This window comes from Castor canadensis, chromosome 2, assembly GCF_047511655.1.
Source record: "Castor canadensis chromosome 2, mCasCan1.hap1v2, whole genome shotgun sequence".
Taxonomy (NCBI): Eukaryota; Metazoa; Chordata; class Mammalia; order Rodentia; family Castoridae; genus Castor; species Castor canadensis.
The window spans coordinates 30,396,710-30,416,338 of record NC_133387.1 but is presented as its reverse complement, the minus strand read 5'-3'; the positions used below and the strand labels follow the sequence as shown (position 1 = coordinate 30,416,338).

Sequence of the window (19,629 nt, the reverse complement as noted above, 5' to 3'; positions counted from 1 at the left end):
GATATGAAGCCACACAACTATGAGCAACTTATCTTTGACAAAGGAGCTAAAAATATACGATGGAGAAATAGCAGCCTCTTCAACAAAAACTGCTGGGAAAACTGGTTAGCAGTCTGCAAAAAACTGAAACTAGATCCATGTATATCACCCTATACCAAGATTAACTCAAAATGGATCAAGGATCTTAATATCAGACCCCAAACTCTTAAGTTGATACAAGAAAGAGTAGGAAATACTCTGGAGTTAGTAGGTAGAGGTAAGAACTTTCTCAATGAAACCCCAGCAGCACAGCAACTAAGAGATAGCATAGATAAATGGGACCTCATAAAACTAAAAAGCTTCTGTACATCAAAAGAAATGGTCTCTAAACTGAAGAGAACACCCACAGAGTGGGAGAAAATATTTGCCAATTATACATCAGACAAAGGACTAATAACCAGAATATACAGGGAACTTAAAAAACTAAATTCTCCCAAAACTAATGAACCAATAAAGAAATGGGCATGTGAACTAAACAGAACTTTCTCAAAAGAAGAAATTCAAATGGCCAAAAAACACATGAAAAAATGCTCACCATCTCTAGCAATAAAGGAAATGCAAATTAAAACCACGCTAAGATTCCACCTCACCCCTGTTAGAATAGCCATCATCAGCAACACCACCAACAACAGGTGTTGGCGAGGATGCGGGGAAAAAGGAACCCTCTTACACTGTTGGTGGGAATGTAGACTAGTACAACCACTCTGGAAAAAAATTTGGAGGCTACTTAAAAAGCTGGACGATCTACCATTTGACCCAGCAATACCACTCTTGGGGATATACCCAAAAGACTGTTACTCCAGAGGCACCTGCACATCCATGTTTATTGCGGCACTATTCACAATAGCCAAGTTATGGAAACAGCCAAGATGCCCCAGCACTGACGAATGGATTAAGAAAATGTGGTATCTATACACAATGGAATTCTATGCAGCCATGAAGAAGAACGAAATGTTATCATTTGCTGGTAAATGGATGGAATTGGAGAACATCATTCTGAGTGAGGTTAGCCTGGCCCAAAAGACCAAAAATCGTATGTTCTCCCTCATATGTGGACATTAGATCAAGGGCAAACACAACAAGGGGATTGGACTATGAGCACATGATAAAAGCGAGAGCACACAAGGGAGGGGTGAGGATAGGTAAGACACCTAAAAAACTAGCTAGCATTTGTTGCCCTTAATGCAGAGAAACTAAAGCAGATACCTTAAAGCAGCTGAGGCCAATAGGAAAAGGGGACCAGGAACTAGAGAAAAGGTGAGATCAAAAAGAATTAACCTAGAAGGTAACACACACACACAGGAAATCAATGTGAGTCAATGCCCTGTATAGCTATCCTTATCTCAACCAGCAAAACCCCTTGTTCCTTCCTATTATTGCTTATACTCTCTCTACAACAAAATTAGAGATAAGGGCAAAATAGTTTCTGCTGGGTATTGAGTGGGGGGAGCGGGAAGGGGTGGAGTGGGTGGTAAGGGAGGGGGTGGGGGCAGGGGGGAGAAATGAACCAAGCCTTGTATGCACATATGAATAATAAAAGAAAAATGAAAAAAAAAAAAGAAGTTGTCAGCAACTTGCTTGCCTTGGTCTTGGCACTATCTTACAGTCAATTTCTTGGGCCACATAGTATCCATTTGAGCATGTGAAGATAGCTCACTTATGTCAAATCTTGTTTGTTTTCTCTTCTTCAGACATAAACACTTTCAATTCTTAAATTATACATCATTTGACATCTTTCCTCCCCATCTAGGTCAAACTCCTCTGGTTTTTTCACAGTACTCTTAAAATGCAGCACATCAACTTTCTGTCAAGATAGAGGCTTCTGTACAGCCTCTGCCCTCCTTCTACAATGTCCTGACTGAAATGGTATAAGAAATATGAAAGGAGAGAGAAGAGCAAGACTTGAAGCAGTTAGAAAGGAATTGAACCCTATGTCAAAACCTTGAGGAATTTCTAAAAGACAAATAGTCTGTGCTACTGAAGAAATGGAAGACATTGTAAAACAGGTGCACAAATGCTACCTGCCAAATCATCATCACCTCAGAAAGTGGACATTGTAGCAGAAGATGATAAATCTCAACTGAAGTGACTGAGAGCTAGAGAAAAGACTAATTAAGGCAATTAGTGACTACTGAAGACTATTAAGCCAATTACCATCCTCAAGAAAGTCTTTGAAGACTAGGTCCATGGCTCAAGTGGTAGAGTACCTGCCTAGCAAGCACAAGGTCCTGAGTTCAAGAAACAGTGCCACAAAAAAAAAAGGAGAAAGAAAGAAAAAGAAAAATAGAAAATCTTTGAAAAACTTTAAGGATAATTCCTCACTGCAGAAAATAGTAATAAGTATAATGGTATGTACAGAAAAATATTTTTAACAAAGAATAAACAAGATGGGAAACAACGTAACCCACAATAGTTGTGCTTTTAAAAATGCATTGATTATATTGTGTTTTTTGTTGAAAATAAAATCAAAAAATTTTGTAAAAATCCAATGACATACTCTAAACTGAAGAGAACACCCACAGAGTGGGAGAAAATATTTGCCAACTATACATCAGACAAAGGACTGATAACCAGAATATACAGGGAACTTAAAAAACTAAATTCTCCCAAAACTAATGAACCAATAAAGAAATGGGCAAGTGAACTAAATAGAACTTTCTCAAAAGAAGAAATTCAAATGGCCAAAAAACACATGAAAAAATGCTCACCATCTCTAGCAATAAAGGAAATGCAAATTAAAACCACGCTAAGATTCCACCTCACCCCTGTTAGAATAGCCATCATTAGCAACACCACCAACAACAGGTGTTGGCGAGGATGCGGGAAAAAGGAACCCTCTTACACTGTTGGTGGGAATGTAAACTAGTACAACCACTCTGGAAAAAAATTTGGAGGCTACTTAAAAAGCTAGACATTGATCTACCATTTGATCCAGCAATACCACTCTTGGGGATATACCCAAAAGACTGTGACACAGGTTACTTCAGAGGCACCTGCACACCCATGTTTATTGAGGCACTATTCACAATAGCCAAGTTATGGAAACAGCCAAGATGCCCCACCACTGATGAATGGATTAAGAAAATGTGGTATCTATACACAATGGAATTCTATGCAGCCATGAAGAAGAACGAAATGTTATCATCCGCTGGTAAATGGATGGAATTGGAGAACATCATTCTGAGTGAGGTTAGCCTGGCCCAAAAGACCAAAAATCATATGTTCTCCCTCATATGTGGACATTAGATCAAGGGCAAACACAACAAGGGGATTGGACTATGAGCACATGATAAAAGCGAGAGCACACAAGGGAGGGGTGAGGATAGGTAAGACACCTAAAAAATTAGCTAGCATTTGTTGCCCTTAACGCAGAGAAACTAAAAGCAGATACCTTAAAGCAACTGAGGCCAATAGGAAAAGGGGAACAGGTACTAGAGAAAAGGTTAGATCAAAAAGAATTAACCTAGAAGGTAACACACACGCATAGGAAATTAATGTGAGTCAACTCCCTGTATAGCTATCCTTATCTCAACAAGCAAAAACCCTTGTTCCTTCCTATTATTGCTTATACTCTCTCTACAACAAAATTAGAAATAAGGGCAAAATAGTTTCTGCTGGGTATTGAGGGGGTGGGGGGGAGAGGGAGGAGGTGGAGTGGGTGGTAAGGGAGGGGGTGGGGGCAGGGGGGAGAAATGACCCAAGCCTTGTATGCACATATGAATAATAAAAGAAAAAAAAGATAAAGAAAAAATATTGTAAAAGCAGCCTGAAGAAAAAAAAAATCCAATGACATAATGTTTTCAGGGGACACGCTTAAAATGACACTAAAGGTGAAACACAGAAGGCTGGCAAACATGAACAAAAGCAAACAAACAAACAAACAAACAAAAAACAGAAGCAGTAACACTAATATATAAAACACAGAGGAAGAACTCAAAATTCTTTCCTCAAGGGAAATGATAATTTTCTGGTCTACCATGTATATATAGGAAGTCACGTATCATCAATCTACATTAAAAGAACTTCTAACAACACAAATGTAGGAATTATATTTTATAATGTAGAAACAGAGAAAAAATTAAAAATGAGTTCATCTGTGAGTCAAGTAAAAAATATTGAAAGCATAAAAATATTTAAACAATATATGAACAAACTTAAGTTAATTGATATACATCAAGCTCGAAATAGCGTTTCACTGTCCAGGTTATCCTGGAACTTGCTATGCAGACTTGGCCAGACCCAAACTGATGACTCTCCTGCCTCTAGCTTTTGAGTGTTAAGATTACAGGGGAAGGTATGCCACCATGCCCAGCCTAACCTTTTTTCTAAGGTCTAAGAGGCAATTGTATACTTCATCATATTGTAGAAGCAGGAATGAAAGAACACACAAATTTCTCAAATCAGAAACATTGCAAACTGAATATTACATAGTGGCCACATCTATAATCCCAGTTACTCAGGATGTGGAGATTAGGGGATCACAGTTCAATATCAGCCAGGTCAAAAAGTTTGATGCCATCTCAACCAATAAACTGGTACACTCCTGTCATTCCAGTTACCCAGTATGCTGTAGGTAGGAAGACCACTGTTCTAGCCTGGTCCACGCAAAAAGTAGGTTCCTATCTGAAAAGTACCCTAAAAGTAAAAAAGTCTGGAGCTGTAACTTAAGTGGTAGAACACTTGAAGGTGCAAGGCCCTGAGCTCAAAACCCCAGTACCACCAAAAAAATAATTAATTAATTAATTATATATATAACTGCATTTTTAACACAATACCACTAAACTTGAACTAACAATAAAAATTTCAACAAAAAATACTCGTGACTGTTTAGAAATCTAAGATATATTCTCAAAATAACATTTTAATCAAAGAAGAAGCAAAAACAAGTGGGAATAAAACATACTACAGACCAAAATGAATGAAATGCAACAAAAATTGCAGTAAGGTACAGTTGGAGGAATTTCACATAAATAATCCTCAAATTCCAGTCACCTGTGAAGAGGTAGGACTCAGGAAAGCTGCAATGTTTTCAACAGTCTACCACCAGGCTTTTCTGCAGAGTTATGTCTTCTCGACACCTCTCCCATTCTCCATGGCTGTCAAAAGATTCTGGGAGTGGTTTTGATAACAACTCTAGTTCCCTGGGATATACATCTGGACTCATCATTTATGCCACATTTTGACAAGCTCTCCATAAAACATGAAAGCAAAACAGTGGTCGCAACTGTGGCCTAGTGTTCTTAGTTCTGAACAAATATTCCAAAAAGTTACTTCAGTCTTTGACATTTATCATGTTTCAGTTAATTCTATGCTTGGGGATTTTCAGAGGTATTCCTGAAAATACATAGTGCCACATGTTACATTTCTCCTTTTCTGTTATGTCCCTCACATGCAGCAACCTTAATGTTGAATCTGTAGAGTATCCTCTGGTCTAGCACTTCTGTGGCAGGATTCTCACAGATTTCTCTCCACGGGCATCAGGCTTGTCTTCCATTCATAGAGGTTTACACAGCTTTATCTTCTTTCAAAAAACCCTCCCTTCCAGAAACAGGATCATACTATACCAAATCAGAATATACTGCATGCTCTGGCCTCTTTACAAAAGTTTCACTCTCTTCTCTTCTGATAGACCCAGGTACCATGGTTTTAGGGTATGATTTGCCTAACTCCCTCTTTATTTATGACTACACTAGAAAAAAAATCTTTTTTTAACTGCACTATCACCTTATATTTCCTGTCTTCTCCCCAATTCCTAACCTTCTCTTTTCTAATTATTCAATACAACAAAATAACAACAAATGTCATGCTGCTTACTGTGTGCCAGACTCTGTTCTAAGTGCCTCATGCATATGAACTCATTTAATCTCCTGTTAAGCCAATAATGTATGTTCCCCACCATAGAGAAAAGGAAATTAAGGAGAAAAGAGAAGCCACACAGCTAGTAAGTGGTGGAGCCAGGATTCAAGATTGGACAGTGTAGCTCTGCAGTCCACACTCTGATCCACTGCAATCCCTTCAATCAAAAACTATGCCATCATTTTGGGTCATAGACAGCATAGACTTAGTTGGCTTGCTAGTAGAGGGCCACATTTTCTTAACTGATCATATAAATCTTTCCCTCAACATGGAGATAACTTATTATTATATTGTCAGTTTTACAGTCTCATGAACTGTTATTCTGACCATAGAATCAAACCTATTTTTCTTTCATTTTTAAATAGTCGTTTCTCTGATATGGGTATTATACCTGCCAAAACCCTATCGCTTTGTCAGCTCAACACATTCAACAATTTGTGAGCAATTATTATGTGAAAGGAACTCTATAAGATGCATGCAAAACACACCTTGTATTTTTGTATGGTGCATACAGAAATGAGAATGACATAGTCCCTTCCTGAAGGAAATAACATGTTACCTTGCCTCTCCCCTAACTGGACAGAACAAGAATGGAATTGCTGCTTCTCTTTTCACTTAGCATCACCCAAAAGCCCAAGCTTTTCCACTCTTAAGTTTAAAGGCTTCCTTTAGATAAGTCTCTTCTTGCGACATGAGACTACGTCCCTTGTTCTATTGGATCTGTTTCAAATACATGCAGTTGTTCAGTTATATTCTAGACATGATTACTTTCTCACCAAGTTGCAGGGATATTTCTGAATATATGACATGTATATAAATGTATATAGTTAGAAAACTTCTAACTTGTTTTCTATTAAAATTTCAGGTTTACTCTAAAAATGGTCCTTAAAAATTGGAAAATAAATATTTAAACGCATAGTGTTGATTTTGGCCCTCCTTTTCTAACCACTTAACTTTCATGGTATTTCTGATTTCCCACTTTTATAAAGGTATTTCTTTGTTCTCTCAAATCTCAACTTGAAATCATCCTGATCAGGTCAAGGATCTACCAGTCATGTTCTTTATAAGAATCTACTCTGTCCTTTATTAGAAATGTATTATTCAAACACTGTACAGCTTGATCTGTCCGGCAAGAGGATTTGTAAATTTAAAAGCTAAATTATGTTTAGCAAAAGGATGGTAATTTAAGAGCTAAATTATTTTGTGAAAGTCCAGAAGATCTGATTGATGAGTTTGTTATTTAAAAACAACTTTACTAAACAAAAGAACTTTAAGAAATGTGACAGAATCCATATACCAAAAAGCAATTTACAAATAAAGAAAAAAATCACTTGCTTGTTGAAGTAATAGCTGGGAATATTTATCTCACAGGATTATATAGATGTTCACAAAAGCAAATAAAATTGAATGGTATTAGTAAGCCTATTTTATTTCCCAGTTTTACACAGAAACCTTTGGAACCTGTAATAAATTTAGGCCACTGAGCTATTATTTAAGCCATTGTGGAAACTTCAAAAAGTAATATACTACTTTTCTACAAAAAATACTTATATCCTGGGCAAATATGGAAATGCATATAAAAGCATGTGTTCAGATACACTTATATCTATATATCCATTTCCATTAGACTATTAACATGGCATTTAAAAAGAAAAACCCGATCAATCTAATTAAAAATAAAACTCTTCATTAGATGAAGACAGTAATTCTACACTAAGAGATGATGGACATGTCAATAGAAAACACCATGTCCCTCTACTAATAAGGAATATAAAGTCACAGTGTAGAAACAGCTGAGCAAAACTGATTTTATATCTGATCTGACAGTTCCCAGAACTACACAGAGAAAATGTTATGTAAGAATAACAAGAGAATCTTTGCTTTCATAAAACATATGCTGCCTCGGTATAATAATAAAAACAAACAAAATATTGAGATGCTGTTTTTGTTTTCTAAGGCTGTCATAACAAAACACCACAGATTGGGTGGTTTTAACAACAGAAATGTATTCCCTTACAGCTCTGGAGGCCAGAGCTGATCAAAGTGTTGTCAGGGTTGGTTTCTTCTGAGGCCTGTCTTCTTACGGCTCTCTTCTTCTGGTGCTTTCATATGATCCTCCCTCTATACATATCTGTGTGCTAACTTAACTCCTCTTCTTAAAAGGACAAGAATCCCTACTAGATTAAGTCCTACCGATATTGCCTAATGTTTTCTTAATTACCTCTTTAAAAGCCATATCTCCAAATCTAGTCACATTCTGAGGTACAGAGGGTTACTACTTCAACTTTGGGGAAAACACAATTTTAGCCTAGAACAGCTTCCTTCAGAGCTGTGGTGATAGGCATGTACCATCGTAACCAACTATTGGGGTTTCTTGGATCTTCTAAGATTGAAACCAAGGCAAACATATGCTTTCTTTCCATTTCCTACTCAACTTTATATTGGAAGTCCTAGGTAGTTAGTTCAACAAGGGAAACTTTTTTTAAAAAAAAAGGCAAACATATAAGAAAGGAAGAAATAAAACTGTCTTTACTCATGGATGACATAATTTCTAATTGTCTATATAAAAAATAACAATGCATCTAAAATTAATTCCTGGACTGTAAAGGAGAGTTTAGCAAAGTCTATGGGTAAAAGATCAATATAGAAGTCAATTGTATTCCTTATATATTGGAATAAACTTTTTTTTTTTGCTGTCCTGAGAATTAAATTTATAAGCACTCTACCATTCGAACAATGTTCCTGTCGTTTTGTTTTCAGTTTGTTTTTCAGAGAGGGTCTTGTGCTATCTTTGCCCAGGTTAACCTTGAACCATGATCCTCCTACCTTTGCCTATCTAGTAGCTGTGACCACAGGCATATTCCACCATACTGCTTGTTTTTGTGATAGGATCTTCTGACATTTTTCCTTGGCTGGCTTCAAACCACAACCCTCCTGTCTCTGCTTCCTCAGTAGCTAGGATAGCAGTCATGCACCACCATGCCTAGCATCAATTCAGTTTTGAAATGAAAAACACCACTACTTAAAACAGTACCATAATCAATAAGACACTTAGTGTGCAGAATTTATAGGTGGAAAACACAAGACACCAGTGGAAGAAAAAAACAAGACTGAAATAACTGGAAAAGTATAGCATGTTCATAGGTTGGGAGCCTTGATATTGTTAAGAGGTCAATTCCCCCTAATTTATACATTCCTCACAGTTCCATTCAATGGAATCAGCAAGGTTTAAAAAAAAAATCAAAAGCTGATTCTAAAATGTAAATGTAAAAACAAACAAACAGAAAAACTAGAATAGCCAAAAGAATACAATATGTGAAGACTCACATTATTTAATTTCAAGATTTAGTATAAAGATACATGATCAAGACTGTGATATTGGTGAAAGAGCGGTATCAGTGGAGTAGAACACAGAGTCAAGAAATAAATCCATACAAATACAGTCAACTAATTTTTTGATTTCTGTGTGTGAATGTTTGTTTCTCCCAAAATTTAATGGTCTTACTTGGCTGAGTAGTCTCATTCTCAGGTCTGTCAGGTGATTTATGCTGACTCTCCTGGAGCTTTTAAACTCACCCCTTACCTCCTGTAATCCCTCACCCAGATAGAGACATCTGCACTGCAGTAGCTGCTTATGGAGAATCCAACTTTCACTTTAAGCTTGCTCCCAAAAAAAAAAAAAATCTCATTATTTCTCCAGTTGGGCCTATTAAACAGGATCCAAGAGACTCTCACCTTGTTGCTTGCTCACTCTCTCTTGTTTTCTATACAGTACAGTCCTGATTTGATGGAAGGCAAATGCATATCTCTGCTCAAAAAATTCTGGGACTGCTGTTGTAAATCTTAGCGCAGCAACACTCTCCAGTGTGAAAGACATCTGTAGGCGCTCTTCTAGATCTTCAGTTACCTAGGTTAGGGCCAGACCCTAATCTACCACGCTAGGAAATATTTAGGCACCAGTCTTCCAGGTTCCTTGAACAAAAGGAACATATTTCAAAACTCCCCAGGAGGGCTGCCTTGAAGCTTCTCTCATTGGGCACGTAGCTAGTGAGTAGTACAACCCTTTTGACCTAAAGCATAGGAATGACTCCTTCCAAAGAAAACACTACTAACCCCTTCAAATTCTCCCTCCTTACCTTTGTTATATCTTTAATTTTGCTGAGCAGTCTATGGGCCAAGGAATAGTTCCCACCTCTTTTCCCATAAAAAAATCTTTATATGTGACACAGATTGTCTCACACTGACTCTGAAATGCCGATCACCTACTGGACCCACAGTCCAAAATAAGGCAGGCTGTTACTAGTACAAACCCTCCAGAAAGACTACAAAAAAAAAGACAGAAGTGCCCAATTTTGGACAGGATGATGGGGCAATTAAAACTTTCATAATTTCCTGCAGTCCATGAAGGCAGAAAATATGGATATCCTATGAACTAGAAATTCTACTTCCACATTTACACTAAAAATAAATGTAATTGTATTCACCAAATTGGGAAGGGATGGAAAAATCCACAATAAAATGGATAAATAAATAAATTGTGGCACATTTATGGAATGGCATGCTCTACACAAACAAGAATGAACAACTGAACTGCACACAATAATACAGATGAGTCTGATGATGTAATATGGAACTTTAAAAGTCAGACACAAAAATTAATTCTGAATAATTCTACTTATATAAAGTTTTAAAATAAGCTAAACTATCCCATTTACTTCAAGTTTTCTTTAGAATATTATACACTTGGCACCTGTCTTCTTCAACTCTGGGCCCTCATGATAATTCAGATTAGTGAAAGAATATATTGTCATGGAAAAAAATGACATAAAATCAAGCATTGGTTGGAAATAGTCTTACCTTTGATATACCAAAAGCAGTTACATTTATATCTTAAATTGACTTGTTTTGGGGGTTTTTTTGTTTTGTTTTGTTTTGAGACATGGTCTTGCTATGTAGCCCAGGCTGGCCTCAAACTAACAGTTCTCCTGCTTTGGCCTCCTGAGTGATAGGATTATAGGCATGAAGCACTCTACCCACTGCATTTTGCTGTTACTACTGAAGGACAGGCAAAGTTGTTTCCTATTATTAATTGTTTAAATTATGCAATTGTCACTGTCTGCCACAAGAGGGAAGAAATTTCAAGGACTGGAGTTAGCAATGTGAAATGAAGAAAGCTATATTAAACAGAAAAGCAATGTAAATCATTGAGCTTATGAACCAGATTTTGACTGCAACAAAACAGAGCTTAAAATTATTATCCTAAGAGTTTTAATTTATAATTTTAGTATTTGGAAAAATAGATATTTCTTAGGTGAGAAATTTCATTTGTTTTTGTTTTTCTCCAGACAAATCATGTACAGATTTACATAAAATATGTGCATTCTCCTTTAACATAGAAATTCTGTATAAAATTATTTACCATATAATAGTAATCATATATATGTGTGTGTGTGCAATATATATATATATATTATTTTCATAAATGTCATGCTTTCATAAATGTCATATTTTTGATTTTTCACTTTATTAAACCTTCTGAACTGAATGTGCCTGAAATTATTGAGTCCTTTTTATCCATGAAGAGACTGAGGCTTAGAAGTAACTAAGAAGAAAAGGAAGAACTTCACTTAACACTTTCTATTATTTTGCACCATCATCTATTAACCAAACAAAAATAACAATGACAATGCTTAATTAATTTATATATGAATTTGGAATATTATTTTCATAGAGTTCTGCTGTAAAAGATGTTAGTTTCATCCTTGTCCACAAAACTTTTACCATAGACACCTCGCTAACAATGCTCTCTATTGAACTACTGATTTAAGAATTAACTATTGCTATCATCTGACATGAAAGTGAAGTTTAAAGTGAAGCAAACAGTATTCCCAGAAGTTCATGACTAGATGGAAGGAGAAACCGTAAATAGATAAAAGAAGGCTTAAAGTTACCTCAAATACCGCTGCATGAAGTTGTAAACATTTCTACAGCCATTCAGTGTTGAATGCTCCCAGAGATAAATTTCTTAGCAGTGTTTGCTAGACTGAATGCTTAATCGCCAGTAAGTAGCATACCTAATCTCACAGCTATTTAATTGGGCTGACAATATGACACCTAAAAATGTATCAGATTAGAGAGAATTATGACCTGAGTAATAGAACACATAACAGCCACAAAAAGTAGTATGCAAAGAAACAAAGTTATATCTTAAAAGTGTTTAAAATTAATGTAAATCATAGAGAAGTCAGAGACTTATTTCCTTGGATAAAAAAGACCCTATTCAACTGAAAAAATTGAAACTATTTTTAATTTTTTAAATTCTCTATCTTAACAAGAGCCCAATTTCTCTACTCTCAGACATCTAAGATATTAAATAACTCCTCTGTTCAGGCATTTGCACTTCAACAGGTACTGCTGAAAAGGCAGAAGCTAGAAACAGTTGCATTACTGCTTTCCTAGGTTTCCTTCCTTCCTTCTTTCCTTCCTTCCTTCCTTCATTCATTTATTTTATCAGTACTGATTGGGTATGTGACTAAGCACAGGAAAAGAGGGGTTGTCAAAAAGTAAGTTACTTATTCCCTCATGGAGCTTGCAATCCAATGGTGAAAATACATGCTAAACAAAAGATGTATTACTGCAAATCATGAAGATATAAGGGAAAAGCTTGGGTGCAGTTAGGACCATTGGATGAAAACAGGCTATACAAATTTTATCATCACTCATTAAAAAAGCCTTTGAGTAGGTGACATTCATCCTGAGATTGGAGATGAGAAACAAGGAAAGAGTTCTAAGAGGCAGATGCCATTTCCATTGTCCTGAATAAAGAAGAGTTCTTGGCTTGTTCAAGTAAATGAAAGTTTTAATCTCAGTGACATACTCCAGAAGAAATAAGGTATAAATTATATATTATTATTATTAGAGGGGGATTAAAAAGGTATTACATGACACTCCTCTAAAGAGCATAATCAGACAAGATGCCAGATTGAGAGATTAAATAACTCCACTCTGTGTTTATAAATTGTCAAAAGCATCAGAGAGACAGATGAGACAGAACTTTTCTCTATATCTCACATGGATAAGGATCAAATACATTAAAGCTGAATAATTCACACAGCCATGTGCACACTTATTAATTGTTAGTATAAAGTATGCCTAATTTCACTCCGGCCTTAATTTCCATCTTAAATGTAAGATATTATTCATCTTTGTAAATTTTCTAACTCAGATTCCTAAGACATCTTAAAATAATAAAGTCTTACCTTTGTCTTCAGTGAAACTTTTTCTTATTAACAAAAATTTTTTAAATTATTATCTTATTCAAAGCCTATGTTAAACTTACGTTCTAGTGCATTGTAAAGAAGTTCAAAGTCTTCATTTGTTTTAGGATTATGCCTCCGATAATAGTCCAATTGTATCCATTCTTCTTTTTCTCTGATCTTCCTTCTTTCTTCCTCTGCTTCCCACTCCAACCTCAACTTTTTCTGTCTTCTTAAACTCTCTACGTAGACTTTAGCATGCCATTGTCTATAGTAAGTCTGTATTACTATTGTCTATGATTAAATGGAAAGGAAATAAAAAGCATATCAGCTTGTTGATCAGTCAATAAAGAAAACAATCACTATTTCAATCCCGATTCAACAACAACAAAACAATACTGAGTCTAGCTTTAGTTCTGTGCCAGATATTCTTACACATAAGAAATATAGATGATGTGTGTCACTGCTCTTCGATTTTGAAATCTAGCAAATACACTTCCATAGGAGGCTGTCAGGACTCTGCTTAAAAGCATGGACTCTGGAGTAAAACTTAGTTTGAATCTTCCCTCTGACTAGTTGTCTGATTTGGGTTAATTTACCTCCATCTTTGTACTTTAGCCTCCTTCTCTGTACAAATAGTGACAATAATAGTATGCATAGAAAGTGCTCCATTGAAGCCTGGTGCAAGTCAATAATTATTGCAAGTGTTCAGACTCTTAGTTATCTCCAATTTATATTAATTGCCACTAGCTTAAGCAGATATTTGAAATAAAATCACATTTCTTAAACACATAGTAGGTAGTTATGTGTGAAGACCACCAAAGGCAGGGTAGATAAAAGGAAAACTTAAGCATTCAAATACATGAAATACAAACATAGTTGCCAGCATATCATAATAGTAGACCCTCAAAAACTCTATGATATAGCTAAAAGGTTGAAATTTTTATTTTACCAAACTCATACATAAAATATAGACAGGTTGCAAGGAAACTGAGGACAGAACATATGCTGACATATTCCTTTCCCTCATCCTAACACCAGAGAGTTACAGAAAAAAAAATATGTAAAACAGAAATTGATAAAGACACTGGATCACACTGAAAGGACCCCTAAAGCATTAGAAACTTTGAAAAATCCCTTCAAGAAAAGAAGCAAATGGACTAAGTTGCAGAAAGAGGAATCTGTAACCTAATCCTGTACTGGAGAGGCAAGCAAGAAAACAGACATACCTCTAGGATTGCTGCAAGCCCAAAAAGGGGGATGATCTAAGCAGGCAGGAAACTAACCAGGTAACAGCTTGAAAAATGCCAAAGGGGCATCAGAAGTGTTTGTCCTGAGGCAAGAGTGTTAGTGGGACATCAGGATGAATAGAAGCTCACTATCCAGAAAACTAGCTCCTTCCCAGAATCAAGCCTACCCTAAAGCCACAGGGATTAGACAGGTAAACAATGCTGTTTGCACATCCCATACCAAGAATCTCAAATTTTCTGTGAGGACTCACCCAAGAATAACCAAACACTTGAGAAGAGTCATCAAAATAAAAGGTCCCTTACCTAATAAAAGTAACTTCTACTTCTTTGGAATAAATAACTAGAATAGTAGGTCTCAAAGAGTAGCATCCAGACCATATGATATCAATATCATCTAGAAAATTACCAGTAATGCAAATTCTCAGTCCCTACTCCAAAGCTACCGAATCAGAAACTCAGGTGGTACTGAGGTTAAAGTTTTAGAATCACTTCACTAAAGTACAACAAAACAAAAAACAAGACAAGACTATATGTGGTTAACATTTTTAGAGCAAAAAGGAAAGGCTATCAGTATAAAACAATCAATATAAAAAACCAACCAAAGACTGTCAACATTTTTCATTTTTCATTTTTTAAATACATAGAGTATGAATTAGCTTGGGTGTTATTAAACTTGTTAAATTTATTAAAGAAACCAAAGAATATAGAAGTTAAAGAACACAGAACACAAAAATCCCCTCACACAAACATAATAATCCAGAGACTAACAAGCAGTTAGGGCTGGCAGAAGAGTCCCGCCATAGTTGACAAATTTCTCCCTATTTGTATGTCCCGCTTGTCTGATCAACTGTTCATTAGCCTCCAGCCTGTAAAAAGCAATAAAGGAACAAAGAACCCTTTAGGATAAATGCTTGGAAGTGCCTCACATGATAACCCTTCAATCTCCTTGTCTTTATCTTAGTTGTACGGCCTACCTGATTTACACAGGAGGCAATGCCATTATCTGTCCAGGTAAAGCTTTACAACAATGGAAGAAGGGGAAAATGAATAGTTGTAGTTAACTAGTTGTTATAATTGATATGATCTGCAAAATGTACAGAGCCAAAGAAGGAATTATTAAGCAAAAATGTAGGTGGGTAAAATATTTTACAATACAGAAGAAAAGGTCATAAAAATTGGACAGAATGAAGGAAAATGAAGGACATGAAAGATAAATCCAGACTTTCTGAAATATGTTTCATACAAGTTCCAGATGGAATAAAGAAAGTTGAGTACAGAAATTACTCAAAACAAAGCAGAACATTTCCTAAAGTCATACATAAGCTGTTAGATAGAAATGATCCATTACCAAGCCTCAAATGTATCACACTATTATAAAACACCAGAGATAAAGTGAAAACCCTAAAGTTTTCTAGAAAGAAGAAACAAAGCAATGAGGGTCAGATTTATATCCAACTTATAGTCAAATAGAGATTCAAAGTTATAAAGGGAAAATAAGTTTGACTCTAGCTTTCTAAACTCACTCAAACTAAAACCCATGATAAAGTTTATCAATGAGGATTTTGATGGTTCATTTTCTATGCATAATCTGAAAGAATAATTTAGAGAATGTGGTCCAGCAAGAATAATAAGCTCAAGGGGGAAATTAAAGTAGTGAGCAAAAATTCATAAAGCTAAATATATTTTATATATACCAACTGAAACATACAAAAAAATGATCTAAAATTGTAATTATATAGTAAATTACATATAATTATAATTCCTGACCAAATGTTCACTGAATAGAAGGAGTGAGGGAGGAAAGGAAGGATATGAAGGAAAGTCTACTAAGGTCCTTTACTTACTCATAGAGAAAAGATCCTGATTATATATGCATTTAGTATGAAAATTAGGTGAATTTAAAAGTTTCATGAGCAAATATTAGTAATATACAGATAAACCACCTACTTCTAAGCTATGAAAGAACCAAAAAATGACAAGTTTAATCAAACCAATAAAAAGAAGGAAAATCTAATAAAAGATAAACAATCAGCAAGAATGATTAATAAATAAAAACAAGATGAGATGGCCAGAATGAGTTCAAAGTATCAGTAGTCACACTACTCCGTTTATAGCTCACTTCTCATTTCCACCTCCCGCAGAACCTCCAACTCACTTTCCAAGATTGTATGGGGCAAATCTCTGTGGATCTTGATGCCATCTTCCACGGCAGAAATTTAGGTTTACACTCTCTCTGCTCTAGTAAGTCAAGTTAACACTTCTCCATCTGCTTTACAACTTCAAAAACATCGGCTGACATTTACTCTTGTCTCATATATTCTTTATCACTGTATGTTTATAATTTTTTATGTCTTTAATATAATTTTATTGGAGTTTGGAAAGTGGTGCAGAGAGTTTTACTTCTCTACCTAATATTCCATCTCCTGTACTTTCTCTTACTAAGTAAATCTCTCAACTATCTTGAGGAACAACGTTCTTCTTTAAAAATGCACTTATCACATGCTCTTGTAGGAATATATGATACAGTTCAGGCCAATAAGATATAAATGGAAGTCATTGGGCAAGGTTTTCAAGGAAAACCTTTGAATGTTGCATGCTCCCTTGACTTTTCCCTTCTTCCTTCTCAGAATGCAAACATGATGCATGTTAGTCAACTGTTTTATCATCATACAGTAACAAGCTCATGATGAAATTAATAAAGTGGAAAGGTACAATTATATCATAGAACCACCATCCAAACCAAGTATAGTAAGAAAGAAAAAATTAGCTTGGACTAAGAAACTGAAAAAAAATCAGTCTGGGATAACTGGCTCTAATCAAGCCAGGCACAAAGTTAACAAGAAACAATATTTCTCCCATAGATTCTCTGAAGCTATAAAATATCATAGCAATCTCTTTTTTGGAGGGATTGCTATTTTCTTATTCACTGAAAAACTTTGCTCTCTAAAATCACAAACTGTCAGAAACTTCACTGTTTGAAATTAGATCAGTGAAAATGAAACATCCCATTCTTGCCTAGAGGATCCAAGTTACTTTGACAGAGAGAAGTAGCCTTGATTTACAATCAAGGTGTCCAACTTCAGAGAGCTTCAGAAAAAGAGACGACATTCTGCAACCTTCTCAACTTTGTTCCCAAAGGAATAGGAGCCTGGTACACTTCACAGTCCAGGACTTGATGTTGGGCCATTTACACACAGCCTGTTGTGCATTGAGACTTCTAAGAGACTACTTCACTTAAATTTCACCTGAGCTTCACTTTTCCCCACAATTCTTTAATAACTCCATCTTTCCACTTGTTTGGTGAAAATTAGTTTAGACTAAAAATGTAAAAATTCATCAAACCAGAATAACTGTCACTGATAAAGCCAGGCTTAAATTTGGTTCCAAGATTATCTTGGTGTGCAGTCTCCTGAATTCAGGGTAAGGAATCAATAGACTTAACATTTTTTGTATTCCAAGCTCATCTCTCAAAGTCTTGGGCAGATTTGGGTACAACAACAGCCTAACTAAATTCCCTGTTGCACTTGAAAGAGAAAACATTTTATTTAAGTCACTATTTTCAGGTCACTTTTACTCATAGCGAAAAGATGCAGTCTATAAGAGATCAAATGAGTTGAAAGTAACAGGATGACAAAGATACTCATGCAAACAATAAAATAAAGAGGTAGAGTGGTTATAATAGTATCAAAGAAAATAGACTTTAATGTCCTGTTTGATTTTGATTAGTCTGGAAAGTTACCTACATTATTCTATTTTGAGAAGGGGAAAGGGCAAACACAACACATGAGTCAGAAAAGAGAAGGGTTAGAGCATTTAGGATTCTGATTTCTTAGGTAGAGTGATATTGGAAGTAAAGACTGTGTTCAATACCAATGAAAGGTCACTCACACTCAACAGGTTCTTTCTCAAGCTAGAACACCTTAGGAAAACACAGACACACAGAGAACAATTTAGTTATATGTTTAATTCTTATCATGTATTCCCAATAAAAGCTATCTTACCGCCTTTAATCTTTGAGCATGGTATTCTTCTGCTGTAAAATATATTCCTGGTTCTATCAGTTTATCAGTCATGTTTGATACATACACACCAATTTTAGTCATTTGTGTGGATGTTGTATTTGAAGTCTGTTGGAATTTTTTCCTCTGTAAAACTGTCTAAAATAAAAATATAAAAAATTAAAATAAGCACTCACTATATGCACAATTCTGTAAGTGAAGAGCATATTCTTTTATTATCCTATTTTCTATATAATTAGTTGGAAGAATCTAATTTGAAAGAGTCATAAGTAAAACAACAATTTTTATTATATAACTTCAAAACCGAAATGGAAAAATTCAAACATTACCTGTGTATCCCTACAAAATGCATTGGATTTTTCAGGAATCTTTTTAGGTACAGTTTGTGTTCCAGCATTGTGATATTCTGTTCCAGTTATTTTATGTCTAAATCCACCAAGAAATGGCTTGTGAAAGTCAGATTTTATAATCTCAACAGCAACATCCTGGTACTTATTGATGCCTAAGGAGATAAAAACCAAGACTGAACCAAAGTTCAACTACAAAAGGACACTAAAATACTTTAGCTAAAAGACTAAAATAACGCACCAGTTTGTATGGTGACATTTATGACTTGAGGGGCATCACTTAATCCATCTATTCTTTTGATTGGATGTAGATCTGGATATGCAGAAAACAGTTCCACTTGTACAACTCCCTGAGGCATAACTCCATGCTGTATTAGAGTCTCATTATTTTTAAGAATTGTTCCTAAAAATGAAATTTTTAAGGTGTTTTATGACAAAGAAATGACTATTTTTTGTTGTTGTTTTTATTTAAGAAATAAAATTGTACATATTTAGGTTGCACATGTGGTATTTTGGCATATGTGCACGTGAAGCAGCTACATCAAAATAATTAACATATACATTACCTCACATACTTCTTATGAGGAGAACAAACATACAACATACTGTTATTAACTACAGTCCCCACAATGAACCATAGTCTCTAGAAGAATACTCATTTTGAGGGGATGGGAAATATTGAAGGTGTTATAGGAACACATATTGTTAAATTACTGCATATAATATTAGTGCTTTGTACCTCTTGCTGTAAAGTTAGTACAGAAAATTCCATAGCAGAGTGGCTATAGTTCACAATAACTTACTATATATTTTATGGATAACTAGCAAAGAGCAGTTCAAAGTTTCCAAACACAAAGTAATG

At 35.3% G+C, this 19,629-nt stretch overlaps 1 protein-coding gene across 1 annotated transcript in view; it reads right to left on the bottom strand.

The window, feature by feature from the left end:
• The window catches only part of Iqub (IQ motif and ubiquitin domain containing), a 77,141-nt gene that overhangs the window by 42,450 nt on the left and 15,062 nt on the right, over positions 1-19,629 (bottom strand). The window contains exons 4-7 of the mRNA XM_074055393.1: positions 19,009-19,170; positions 18,750-18,922; positions 18,403-18,558; positions 13,235-13,445 (exon numbers count right to left, since the gene is read on the bottom strand). Of these exons, the coding sequence (XP_073911494.1) occupies positions 13,235-13,445; positions 18,403-18,558; positions 18,750-18,922; positions 19,009-19,170 (702 nt within the window). The remainder of the gene's footprint in view (positions 1-13,234; positions 13,446-18,402; positions 18,559-18,749; positions 18,923-19,008; positions 19,171-19,629) is intronic.